The sequence below is a fragment of the Egretta garzetta genome, unplaced genomic scaffold (genome assembly GCF_000687185.1).
Source record: "Egretta garzetta isolate BGI_Z169 unplaced genomic scaffold, ASM68718v1 scaffold721, whole genome shotgun sequence".
Taxonomy (NCBI): Eukaryota; Metazoa; Chordata; class Aves; order Pelecaniformes; family Ardeidae; genus Egretta; species Egretta garzetta.
In genome coordinates this window covers 125,257-139,341 of record NW_009258496.1, presented here as the reverse complement: position 1 = coordinate 139,341, position 14,085 = coordinate 125,257, and the positions used below count along the sequence as shown (strand labels likewise).

General features: G+C 37.6%; 1 protein-coding gene across 7 annotated transcripts in view; it reads right to left on the bottom strand.

Annotated features, from left to right (window-relative positions):
- PCNT (pericentrin) overlaps nt 1-14,085 on the bottom strand; it is a 105,324-nt gene that overhangs the window by 52,695 nt on the left and 38,544 nt on the right. For all 7 annotated transcript variants that reach the window (XM_035901404.1, XM_035901396.1, XM_035901407.1 and 4 more), the window contains 7 exons: nt 12,713-12,864; nt 11,689-11,903; nt 10,999-11,210; nt 9,536-9,698; nt 8,290-8,433; nt 448-677; nt 1-32 (listed from right to left, as the gene is read on the bottom strand). The exon at nt 1-32 is cut by the window's left edge and continues 100 nt beyond it. In XM_035901404.1, the coding sequence (XP_035757297.1) occupies nt 1-32; nt 448-677; nt 8,290-8,433; nt 9,536-9,698; nt 10,999-11,210; nt 11,689-11,903; nt 12,713-12,864 (1,148 nt within the window). The remainder of the gene's footprint in view (nt 33-447; nt 678-8,289; nt 8,434-9,535; nt 9,699-10,998; nt 11,211-11,688; nt 11,904-12,712; nt 12,865-14,085) is intronic.

Here is a 14,085-nt window from a genome sequence, read left to right as displayed (position 1 = left end):
TCACGTTCATGTTCCCTTTCTATAGCTTCTTCCTGCAAACCCAGCCAGAAACAATGAAAATATTTTTGAAGAAACTTTGCATTTCATTAAAATATTGCATACAAGAAAAAGTTGGGGGTTGCTTTCGTGAAGAAACTATGCTCACTTAAAAATAATTAACACCTTTTAGTAGTCCTGAAAGCACAGCTAGAATTAGAGGGAAAGAAAAAAAACCCCACCTTTTTAACTCCAATGTACATACAAAGTACAAATAGCAATTAATAAAAAGGAAAAAAATATCCTGTATTATTACAGAAAGGGAATTGAAAAACTACCTTTTTTATTCTTTTACAAGACTAGAATACCAAGGTCTTAATTTCAAACAAACCAGGAAATTTTAGGAGCCATCTTCCAAGTCTCAGTCACAAACTAGCAATATTTATCACCACCAAAACCATGCTTGCTTACATTCATGAATTGCCGTTGATTTTTAAGCTGTTTTTCAAGAACTTGAATTTGCTGTTTTAATTCAGCAACCTCCAATAACTGTGTAGCTAGGTCTTGATTACTATGCAGCTGTTCTTCCAGTTCCACCTCCAAAACTTTCATTTGAGAGCGTAAGTTGTAATGGTCCTTTTCTGCCTGACATTGAAGCTCTAACTTTTCCTTTGATAAAAATTCTACTTCCTTGAGTAGACCTGAACAAGAACACAAAAATAACAACAAAGTTCTCAGCACGGGATACAAAAATCAAATTAAGTTTAAAGATGATATTAAATTCAGGTACTTTGGACAGCATCAAAACCAAAGAAAACAGAAGTCCAGCTACGTAGCATTTAAAGCAAGGTCCTGTAAGAGCTCATTGTTTTACTTTTCCAGTGTTCCAATATTTATCTTAAGTGTTTTCAGTCATAGAGAAAAAGATAAGTCTATGATTCCAACAAGGACCTTAACTGGTCATCCCGCCCAGTTGCCAGAATAGGACAATTCCCTTTTCCAAGATGATAAACTCAATCCATGTGATTTCTAACGTAACATTTTTTTAAGGTGCTGTTACAAACCTTTGAAAACAGAAGTGATACCACAGCCTCCTTACAGCATCTTTTTGAGTGCTTCACTCTTCACAGGAATTTAATTAAATTTCTAGACACTTTCAAATAAGCCAAGAAACACAAACATTTCTGTGTTCCTCTTAAGAGGATAAGCATCACAAGTTTAGAATGATGCAATGGCATTTACATTAAACATTGTGGAAAATGTCACTGCAGTAAGTATAATAGAACACAGTGTGCAGGGACTCTGGAAATTAAAGAGGTTGGACAAAGAGAAACAAGTAAAGTAGATTCTGTTTTGGGACAAAAATATGGACTAAATGAGCTGTCGAGGTCCATGGCAACCCTGTGATTCAATGATTTAGTCACCCTGGTCTCTTACTGTATCAACTATACTTTCTCTGCATTAAGACATTAAAATACACAAGATAAAATTCAGAGGTTAATTGAGTAGAAGAAAACTTAGCAGATATGGAGCACTTGTCAGATTTGCTAAGCACCCATGGTGGCTTTTGAAACTAACTGGAAGGGACACAAAATTGCTCAGCAGTCATTTGAATTCTTTGAGATGTGTAACATACATGTACATTGCCAATGTGAGAGCATGATACACACCAGCTGAAGGAAAAAACCCCATTTTGTTTTGCAATCACCCTAGACAATGTGTTAAGAGCCCTGCCCTCCTTTACACATGGATACAGTGGCACTAGGCTTCTGCCATCTTAAGTTTGCTATTGGCTGATAAATACAAATCACAGGATTCATAAAGGACTTTGAGGAACTGCTGGAGATATACACACAGAATACGTATCTCAAAAAGCTCTAGTCTTGGTAAGTACTTTGCTTTTCAGTAATAATCCACAACTACATTTCAACCACATTTCACTGCAAGAAGTAATTCTGCACACTCACAATTACCAAAAAGCAGTATTTCAGATGCCTACATAATAACAACTATGCAACTGCTGTGCCACGCTCCCTATTTTTTTCTAGCACAATGCTAAATAATCCCATGAACTTCAAGTTCCCTAATCAAGTGTTCATTGAGTTGTGGATGTAACTCAGGCTCTAGGAGAATGTATTCAGGCAAATGAAGAGCCTCCCCCAAAGCAATTTCTCTCACAACTCTCTTGGAGCTGTAATAGCCTCCTGCCACCATGAGATGGAACACAGCAGGTTATCCAAAGCTGAAATACACAGTCCAGAAAAAAGCTGACAACAGTCTGAATTCCATTAGGAAACTGAATCCCAGCCATAGCTGCACAACAGAGAATCTCTTTTACCAAGTACTATGTTTTGCCAGGCATCAGATGGGAATAAAATAGCACTCAACTGTATTTGCTTATACATGGTGCACAGAGGAGGGCAAGGTATAGTGTGTATGGATGAAGGGCTCATATGTAGACTGAGCCCTTGAGAAAAGAACTGATGCTTTTGTGAAAACAAGCACAGGAATTTTTCCTTCTATATTGTAAGAAACATGGTCATTAACAAGTTGATGGCTTCTTCTTAGCTTCAAAAGGAACACTATTGCTTTCTGAGGAACAAAATACAGACTAGATAAAACTGAAATACAGTGTCATGGTCACCTCCTCAGACAAATGCAAGTTAATGGAAAAAAGTAATTAGGCTTACAAGTTTGATGTGGAATTGAAAATGTTTCATAGAAAGCAAGTATCAAATTTTGGCAATCTCAGTAAGTGTAATCTGAGCAATTTTTTTCATACATGTATTTTTTTAAGCATACATTCCCCAAGTGTATAAATAAAATTAAAACTGCTATTTATTAATGCCAATTCAAATCATGCAATTCCACTTTGATAATGCCCCAGCACACTCCTCCCCACTCCCAAGATCATCACTAGCAAATGCCGAGCTCCATTCTAAGTGCATTTTATTAGCAAGGCCATTCTATTCATATTAGTACTCCACGTCAAAAAAGCAAGGAGGCATCAGCTTTTCAAGGAATAAACCACGTCAATCAACTCCAAACAATATGATTTATATTTATCATATTTTCCACGTACTACAAACAACTCCAAAACAGAGGAAGAGTACTACAGATGGCTGGGGTGGTGGAAAGAGAATGAATTTTAGGGCTCAGCACTTGCAGAAAATGCAACTGTTCAAATTCTGGCAAGAGCTGGACTGTAGCAACCAGGAGAACATCAATCCCCAAACACACTCTAACCATCTAGGTTAGATGTTCCCTCTCATTGAGCAGGCAGCAGCAAGTTTCAGGACAGTGAAGTGGTAACCAAAAATATGTTAAATAAACATAGTGTTTGAGGGAGATCTGAATGGACAGAAGGAATAAAGATAGCCCACTGCAGCTTTTTAATTCTAACTGGAATTTACCTAGATAATTCTTTTTTATTTACCCAAGGAACTTGGTTTACCTACCTCACCACCTTTGGGGGAAACAAAAGTCTAGAAACAAGAGACAGTGAGTATGTGAGAGAACACATCTATGAATTTATATGTGCGTATAAATTAATCTAAAAAGAGAATTATATTTTTAGTAGACCACAAAACACAATCACAGCAGCTATGAATTTATCAGATCTAAATGTTTACTAGTCAGGAGTTAAGTATACACACTTTAGTCTGGGAGGTGTGGGAGAGGAGACACCTTTCGATTTGGCACCTACAATTTTTACTTCAGCATCAGACTTCCAAAGTCAGCGTAAAACTGTGGATCCTTGTTCTTTTGTGGTTGCTTGGGTTTGGTTTAATCTTTCTTCCTATAACTAGCCTTCCTTACCATTCTGCTCTCCCTTCTTTTTTCTGATCTACCTATCCAATCGATTACATTTCTCTAGTCTCTCTCAGACTTCCTTCAGTTCTTGCTGCATTTTTTTTTTACATCTCCATTTTACATCACCTCAAATATTCCCCCCCCCCTTTAAATTTAATCATTTTAACAGCTGTGTATCATTAGAAGCTCACAGCAAGCTTATGACCCATGCCCTCAAAAGAAAAATGAAGCTGGCAAACATGAAGGTAACGGCACAATGTATTTTAAGCCTAACAGCAGCAAAGCTTTTTTTTTTTTCCCTTTTAATATTGATCAGTGAATTGAATATTCTTAGTTTTCATTGTTTTCTGATGCATCACAGAAGTCAACTTTTTTCCCCCCCAAGATATTCATAATTCCAGTAATTTCTTGGGCCTATTTATAAAGTACTATTCCTCTTTGTTAAAATAAAAATAAAGACTATCAATTCATTCACTCCGTGTTACAGCAACACAAACCAGAAAAAAACCCATACTCATCAGTACAAACCTGAACCTTCTTTTTGTGCTACATTAGCAACAGGCGTTCCTAGAAATCAAAACACAAAGACATGTACAAGACAAGAATAGGACACTGTGATCCATTCCACCTTGTAAATCACTAAGAATTCATATGTAATACAGATAGCGCCTACATTTTATTTGGCAAAAATGCACTTCGTCTTTATTATGACACAAAGCTCACGATGACATACATTTATCCATGTCTGTAACTGGACTAGAGCTACTATAGAAATGGTTTTACATTACAACCATGCGAATTTGTTGCAGCATTCTTGGCTAGTCATTTATGCATTTTCCAAGATAATCAATATTCTCTTTTTGCAATTTTCCTTAGACAGAGATGGAATAATTAATACCTCAAACCTCTGTTTTAGTTCCTGCCAGGGGATTCAAAGCAAGATTCAGTCCAGCGGGACTCATTGGCACAGACTTAAAGACTCTGTAATCTGTCATACATTTCTACAACACAGATATACTTGTGTTCAGCAATATCATGGAATTATTTTACGTTTCCTGTGGGACATATTACTCAAGGCCGTAATCACTGCTGTTAAAGCAAGCACAACACACATTTAGTTTCAGTTACAGCCTCTGAATCTGTTTATGTTCTGCTGTCTTTCTGCTGAGGAAGAGACATCTTCCCCCACCTCTTCCTCTACTTTCTAAGGCAAACTAGCATAAACTCTGTAAGCCAGGACAATCTGCACAAGACCACTATTCAATTTTCTCTTAAGGTAATAGTAAGATATTAAGATGTCATCATACAAAAGGTCAGAGAAGGACACAACTTTTAGTACTAACATATGTACTGTACTTTTTAATAGGGTCTATAGCAATAGGACAAAGGGCCTACAGCAATAGGACATGTCTAGTTTGGAGAAAATGAAGCTGAGAGGTGACCACATTGCTCTCTACAGCTTCCTTGAGGAGAGGACGCAGAGAGGGAGGTGCAGGTCTCTTCTATCTGGGATCCAGTCATAGCACACATGGGAATTGTTCAAAGCTGTGCCGGGGAGGTTTTGACTGGACCTTAGGAAGCATTTCTTTACTGAGATGGTGGTCAAACACTGCAACAGGCTTCCTAGAGAGGTGGTTGATGCCCCAAGCCTGTCAGTGTTTAAGAGGCATTTGGACAATGCCCTTATAACATGCTTTAACTTTTGGTCAGCCCTGAAGCGGTCAGGCAGTTGGACTAGATGATCATTGTAGTTCCCTTCCAACTGAAAGATTCTATTCAAATCTAGTTGAAGATGTCCCTGTTCAGTGCAGGAGGGCTGGACTGGATGACCTTTAAAGGTTCCTTCCAATCCAAACCATTCTATAATTCTATGTACAACATGAGTATTTTGACTGACCTATATTTGAAAGGTCGAGTGCAGAACCAAAAAGAACAACACAGAAGGATGGTCATCCACAAGAGCAGGACAATAGTACAGTCAAGAGTCAGAAGAGAGGTAAAAAGCAGCAAGGTGAAGAGAAGAAGAGACGATGAGGCAGGGGAGAGGAAAGAGGCAGACAGGAGCTGCAGAGGAATGATACAATAGGGATGAAAGCCAGGCAGGAGCTACAGCAGAGGCTCCTGAGAAGTGGACAGATAATTGCAACATATAGGCTGTGTCCAGTCAAACAGACCCCTTGTATAGAATTTGGGTCAATATCCTGAAACCTAGAATCTTTACATTCCTCTACTACTGACAATGCAGAAATTAACTAGAAAACTGTTTCTTCTTGTCTTCTACTCATCAGTACAAACCTGAACCTTCTTTTTGTGCTACATTAGCAACAGGCGTTCCTAGAAATCAAAACACAAAGACATGTACAAGACAAGAATAGGACACTGTGATCCATTCCACCTTGTAAATCACTAAGAATTCATATGTAATACAGATAGCGCCTACATTTTATTTGGCAAAAATGCACTTCGTCTTTATTATGACACAAAGCTCACGATGACATACATTTATCCATGTCTGTAACTGGACTAGAGCTACTATAGAAATGGTTTTACATTACAACCATGCGAATTTGTTGCAGCATTCTTGGCTAGTCATTTATGCATTTTCCAAGATAATCAATATTCTCTTTTTGCAATTTTCCTTAGACAGAGATGGAATAATTAATACCTCAAACCTCTGTTTTAGTTCCTGCCAGGGGATTCAAAGCAAGATTCAGTCCAGCGGGACTCATTGGCACAGACTTAAAGACTCTGTAATCTGTCATACATTTCTACAACACAGATATACTTGTGTTCAGCAATATCATGGAATTATTTTACGTTTCCTGTGGGACATATTACTCAAGGCCGTAATCACTGCTGTTAAAGCAAGCACAACACACATTTAGTTTCAGTTACAGCCTCTGAATCTGTTTATGTTCTGCTGTCTTTCTGCTGAGGAAGAGACATCTTCCCCCACCTCTTCCTCTACTTTCTAAGGCAAACTAGCATAAACTCTGTAAGCCAGGACAATCTGCACAAGACCACTATTCAATTTTCTCTTAAGGTAATAGTAAGATATTAAGATGTCATCATACAAAAGGTCAGAGAAGGACACAACATATAGGCTGTGTCCAGTCAAACAGACCCCTTGTATAGAATTTGGGTCAATATCCTGAAACCTAGAATCTTTACATTCCTCTACTACTGACAATGCAGAAATTAACTAGAAAACTGTTTCTTCTTGTCTTCAATCCTGATCTAAGCATGCACTATATACTACTATCTGTTATGTAGTCTGCTCAGGCAATAAGGATCTATGCAACATAGTTTAAGGTGGCATTGTGGTGACAAAGCTGAGGGTAGCATAATGTTAGCATTAGCAGAAATGGAAAGGCAGTGATCCCAAATGATAAATTTCTACTGGAAGATAATACAGAGAAATTCACTTACAGAAGTATTAGAATGACATTAAGGCTGCAAATTCAAGAAGTCAAAATCATATAAAGCTATTTAAATGATTCATCATTAAGAACGAGCATAAGCTAGTCATGAATTCCTGCATAGCGCAAGTCACATAACCATTCTGAATTTTCTTCTGTGAATCAAAAAGTATGTCTTACATGTAAGGCAGGAATTCCATAAATTCTGTATTACGCTGAGATTCTTCAGCATCTTTATTGAACAACTGCTGTCACTTAAAATGTGTGCTCCTTCATTTGCAGTGTGAGTTATCACTGCACCAACTTCGACTCATTGAATGTTTTTAGACTTTGTCTAGTAAGCTGAACAGCTCCCCTTTATCCTACTCCACTTCCCTTTTTTTCATCATATCACATACTCTTTGGGGATGAGGGAGCAATGGAGTGGGAAAAGGAGTTGCATAGACTTCTTATTTGCACCTAATGATCTGAGTGATTTAGTATTTTAGTGGTTGTCTTTGGCTTGCAGTGAGTCACTCTCTATACAGAAGTTTCGTCAAAATCTTTCCACAGTCACCCTTGCCGATCAATGTGTGTGTGTTGACAAGGCTGAGGAGCAGGGGAAAGTTTATGTATGAAACCAAGTACACATCATCACCACGTTTTCATAATTCAAGAATTCAAATAATCTTCCAGGAGTATTTTATTTCTTCTATCATTAAGCTATCTCCTTAGTCCTGGAAGCAGTCAAAAGCCTTGAAGCTCCAACTCTTCTCTGACTGCAGTGTCAAATAACTACCATTTAAGTTACTAACTAGGTGCTAATTATCTGTTGCAACTAACTTCCTGTAGTTAATACATGCCTTGTATCTTCTCTGACACTAACCAATCATGAGACCACAGCAGTACTTTTCACTAACAGTAAGGTCTTATAAGCAAAGTACCATCCGCTTTATTTTATTTTCTGCTTTTACAGGAAAACTCTGCTAACCTCTGTACCAGACTGAGCTGTTCACTAGGTCATCAAACCAAAGACCGAAACACATTGCAGTGCCTTGACTGGAGACAATTTCATTTTCTGCTAGTAGTGTCATGTCCTCACCAAGAATTGCTTCCTCCTGTGTTAGCTCCTGGAAGCGTTCACGTATGTTCTCCAGTTCCACAACAAGGCGACGCTCAGATTCCTCTTTCCGATTCAAGGCCTCTTCCAAAGCAGCTTTTTCCGCAACATAGCCTTCAATAATGCCTAAAATCCCAAGTCAGAATGCAAATAAAGCAGTAGACAAACTCATCCATTGAAAAAAAGCAGCTTGAAAACATGAATAAACAATTTCATGCAAATAACAGAAGGTGATGTAGAAAGGAAGACGTGCAAGATGACTTCAATTTACACTGTAGCTAGGGTTTTTGAAGTATCTGAAGAAATAAAATGTACCAGTTAATGTATTCCAATGATTTCATAAGGCTGAAATATCAAAATGTCTCCAAACATGTGGAAGATATATGGGGATTGTTAAGCCTTTATGGCCTGGGATGTCCTCAAAACATAGGACAACCTGACACATCCTCTGCTGGGGGCTGAAGTTCAAAGAAACAGAATCTCCAAAAAGTAAGATCAAGTACTAGAGTTAAGAGCCCAAGATATCCAGGAATGATTCACAGAAAGAAAGGAAACAAGATTTTGGAAAGACCAAATAAGCCTAAAGGAGTATGACTGAGAAAAGGAATGGAAAAAGCAGATGCCATGATTAGGGAGAGAAACTCAATGTAAAGGACACAGAAACCCTCATTCTCCTACGTAAAGGAGAAGACCTCAAATCATAGTCTTCACAAGGGGGAATTAGACTGACACTATTCAGTCTGTGATAGTGTGGAGATCAACACCCTCAGCCTTTCTGTCTCTTCTTACAGAACCTCTTTATGCTGCACTACCATCAAACATTGCTCTAGTTTGTGCTGAACCCTTCCAAGGTCAGACAGGTGGGCTGATTTACACTGGGAGTATATCTTCTTTTCAGTAAGCCAAGCTTCTATGTTTTGACATGCAGGAACACAAACTGCTGTTTTAAAAATTATAGTTATTTTTCACACCCGATCAGTGGTATAAGTATAGGGTTAAGCACTGTCATACTTGCCCCAGAGAAATGTAATTCTGAAGAAGAGAGTTAAGTAGTAGATTTGCAAGAGAAGACCCAAGCTTCAAGTAACTTATGATACATTTTCTGCCCTTCAGATTACTAGACAGGCTAATCAACAACAAAAGACAAAAAGCATATCGTAGATATTTGGAGGAATAAGATATAAGTAAATGACACTGAAATCTCTTCCTATTCATTTAATTTTCTTACCCTCTGCTTTATGAAGCTCTAGTACCAGCTGATTCTTGGCCTCACTTTCTTTGCTGAGGCACTCCATTAGTTCCTGGTGCTGACTAACCACTTGGGCAGTTTCCTGATTTCGGCGACCGAATTCTTCTTCAAATTTTGCATGGTTTTCATGCATTTTCTCCAGCTAAAAATAAACAATTTCCCCTAGCATCAGATCTTGGATGTACATACAATACATGTGCATAAAAAGAGATACCTCCCTGTTGGCTAAACTGCTCAGCTTGACACTGAGGAGTTGAAATCCTGAGCCATCTGAAATTCAAAGCATCCTTGCACTTAAATTCAAGAGATTCAGGCACGTCTAACAGACAATGAAGTCAATACATCACTAGGTTTCCAAGGTATGGCACCAGTTCTCTGAGACTGTATCTTGCATTCCTATGTGCAATGTCTCAAGTTGAAAGGAAAGGAACAGAGCAGCCCCATTCCCATTTAGTTTATATTTAGCTTATCCTGGTGGATAGAACATTTTACACACATAAGCAAAGTATGCTTGAATGCTGCTGATGAAGGTGACCTAGAATCTCGATCTGCCACAGCTTGGGCAAGTGCTTTAAGCACAAGCTAGCTACACGCTAGTGGAACCAGCACCATTACCCAAAAGTACAAATTTAAGCACCTCATTCTAGGAGGTATTTTTTAAGATGGTGAATACACATTTCACACAGACACTTATGTCTGGGTTGCACAAAAAGCCTGACAGGAAGATGAATCTCAGATATATTCCTTCCGTTCATATTTCCTCAAATTAGGAGCTTCTTCACTCAACAAACTAATTACTGTAGCACTAAATTAAATCCTCTAAATGTATATAGTACTCCAGTACCTACCTCAGATTTACAAGTTCCCTTCACAAAGCTGAAAATCAAGACACTGCAAAATTCTATGAAAATACTCAAATTCTTTTATGATATTGAGTTCAGCTCCTTTTATCATAATTAAGCAGTCTATAATTACAAGGATGTTTTCTTGCTGCTGTCTACATCTTCCCAAAAACATTTTAACATGGGACTGAGTTGTCTTGAACCTCCTTATCAATGCTGAAGAAGCACTGATGTGAAGCGCAATAAAAACCCCTCAAAACCCCTTAATTCTTGGTCTCCTGAAGTAACTAAATACATCTAAAATCCTAGTTTAAATCTACTTAAGGTAACCAACTTATAGCCTTCCTACAAGATCTGCTAAAAGAAGAAAAGACTACATTAAAGTCTCATTTGTAAGAAATGATAAATAAGGGCAAAACCTTAATTGTAAGAAGCAGGGGATGTACATATCTCCTTATAGTGATAACTTGTCATGTATTCAGAAAAAAAATCTGTTTCTTTTTAGTAGCCAATCATACAGGGTGCTAAAATACACAAGCCTTAAAACAGATTTCACTTTTTCAGTATGATTATACATCTACATAGATTAAAAACTTGTACTTGTTTAGTTGATTCTGTAACCAGTTCCAGAAGTCTCTCCACTGCAGTGCGCAAACGCTGACCAATTTTCAGTATCATTTCTTCATTTTCACATGCCAATTGTGGATTTGCAAAAACACTTTCACATAAGTATTGGCTCAACTCAGACCCCTCATCAGTCACTGGAGACAGCTGGTCGTGTTCTGTGAGAGTATCATCAAGCAGCTCATCTACTGAAAACAAGCAAGCTATTTAAAAACCACAGAAAAATGTCACAGAACTTGCCACTCAGGTAACAACTGACATTAGATAGTGACATTGGTTGGTCCTGAAGACATATTACAAAGGTGAAAACTTGTACACATCAATAACTCAAATGTTGTTAAATCAAGACAGTCTTTCACAACTTTTGGAAATATTGTGCTATGTATACATAAGGGCCCGAAACTCTACATTTACCAAGTTAATCTTTCCTGCCTTATAATCCATTCAGACTTTTCCAGAAACATTTTAGTAGTTGCACTATTAAAAGAATTAAAACAAAAGAACACTGATGACACTCTGCAGGATGGAACAAATTTGAAAGACACACAGAAAACACTGCAACAAGAGATATCCCCTTTCTGAACATCATCCATATAAAAGGAAATGAAAAGGCATTTTTCAAGAACATGAACTGGCTACATCCAAGTTAGGAAGATTTGTACTCACCTTTTTCCAGGTGATGCTTTCCTTTGGCTTTTAAATACGGAATGAATCCCATTTCTTCCATAATACTGTGACTTTCTCTAGAATCTCCACAATCCAGACTATCATCAAGGCAAAGACCAATCTTGCTACAAATAAGGTCCTCAACGGCTATTGTGGCCTTCACCAACTCCATTAGCAATTTTAAAAGATGCTGATAAGATTCCTGCAGTTTTTTCCTAAAACAAAAATACATTGAATGCTTAAAAAAAAAAAATCACATGCACTTGATTTAAGAGACTTTGAACCTACTGAAAAACTGACAGTCTAAAATGGATATCTTGCCATAGTTTGACAGTTATCAGTGAAGATTAATCAGATGACTCACAAAAAAAACAAGGCCATTTTCACAGAGCATGCTCAGCAAAAAACTTTGTCTTCTCCACAGTTAGATGGAGAGATCATACTGCAACCACAAGCATTTCAGGCTTCCACAACTGTGGAAGCAGCAGTAAGGAGAAGAGTTTTGCTACTATAACATCTGTGACATCAAAATAACTAGGGGTGTACTAGCAGAGTAGGCAACAAAAGTTGTAATTATGGAAACATTTTGGTTTTAAGAAAAGCAGTAAGCCAGTTTGTTAAAGGGAAGAGAGGGAATTCTTCTAGAAACTTATTCAGCATGACAGCCTCTCTAACTCACACATTCCAATGACATATCAAAATATTCATTGCACTGAAGGGTTTCTGTGACCAAGAGGCTTTTTCCATTTCCTAGCTTTTTCAAAATCACAGACAGTGGAAACCCCAAAATACCAAAGTCTCCATCAGACCACAAAAAAAAAAAAAAAGAAAAAATATTGCTCTCCATATGAAGATAGGTTCATAATAAAAAACCCCATTCAAATAAAACCAAATGTATCATCATCCTACACTATTAATTTGAGCTGGCTAAATTTTGCCTAGTTATTAATTTCTTTATGAAAAGTGAGTAAACAAGGAAACAAAACCCAACCACTATGCATTATATAACCCAACACGTACAAACCTTTCATCCTTGGATTGCTCAATATCAGATCTCAACAAGGCTATCAAATTCCCTCCTTCCTGGTTTTCTCTGTCCCGCCGCTGAAGGAGTGTCTCCAGTTCAGAGTTGATTTCCTCCATTTCATGTTTTAAACACTCTACTTTCTTTTCCAGCTGTGGAAAATACAGTAACGATACAAAGTCAATCACTATGCCTAAATTATGAACTTCACCCAGTGATCTTACCCTTCATTGATTCATGTATATTCACATAATCATCACCTGCTGTCATACAAATTTGCTTCTACAAGTACTAGAAATGAATGACAGCAAAAAGACAAAACAAGTTTTAGTTCTCTGTTTCTGATGTTGATTTTGCTTTAGGGAGCTGCCTCACTTACATTCAGACACAGTGCACACAAATAACGCAAAAACTTTGTAAAAGCTTTGCATCAAATTTTAGTTTGCCTTAGTTTGCTCTCATTGATATGCCTCAAAGACACAAGGCAATGTCCTAGTATAAATTTTGACATTGTAGCACACAAACCTGAGCAGTAACCTGATCCAGTATCATCAGTGTAGGCTTTCTTCTTTGCTTTGTAAGCTCTGCCTGAAAACAAGTTTCTAGACAAAAGCCTTCTCATATTTCTATGTTCAGGTGACACCTCCATCCCATTAAAATACATATATATAAAAAAAATACATATAAGTACGTATATACCCACCCCAGCCCCTGGATTTTGCTGCCAAACAAATCTGTACTATTTTGTTACAAACTTTACTCTCGTAAGTAACCCAACAAATTAGTCAAGATACCTATTTGGGAGGAAACTGCAAGGAAAGCAAAGCATTCTACTCCTGTGCCAACTTTTTCACCCCTCAAAGCCTGCATGAAGAACAGGAAACAGTAATGTATTTCTTCCAGTAGGGGAAATTCATAGTGTTACTCCCAGTTTTCCCACTAAACATAAAGGCCTAACAGAAAGCTATTATATTAATCATTGAAGAACAACTTTGTATTTCTAAGCTTCCTAATTAAAACTGATACCTTTTTCAAGCTGTTCCTCTCTCTCTAAAGTTTTCTGGGTAACCTAGATTCAACTTAAGATATTTGCTTTACAGGAGGCATAACATTTTGGTTTGTTTGGCAAATGAATATTATCTTTGCCACATCTGGATCTAAATTTCCCATTTTCCTGTCTTATTTCCTCCAAGCTATAAGTCAGTTGGTCTAACAAAAGCTACTTCTTGACAAAAAAGTGTGATAGATACACGACATCAATATGCAGACAACAAAAAGGCAAACATCCAACGGTCTCTTATAGAGCAGTGTTAATCTCCCTGAGAAACAGATGAAGATCAGTTTTCAAGCTGATACCCAGTTTCAATTTCCAC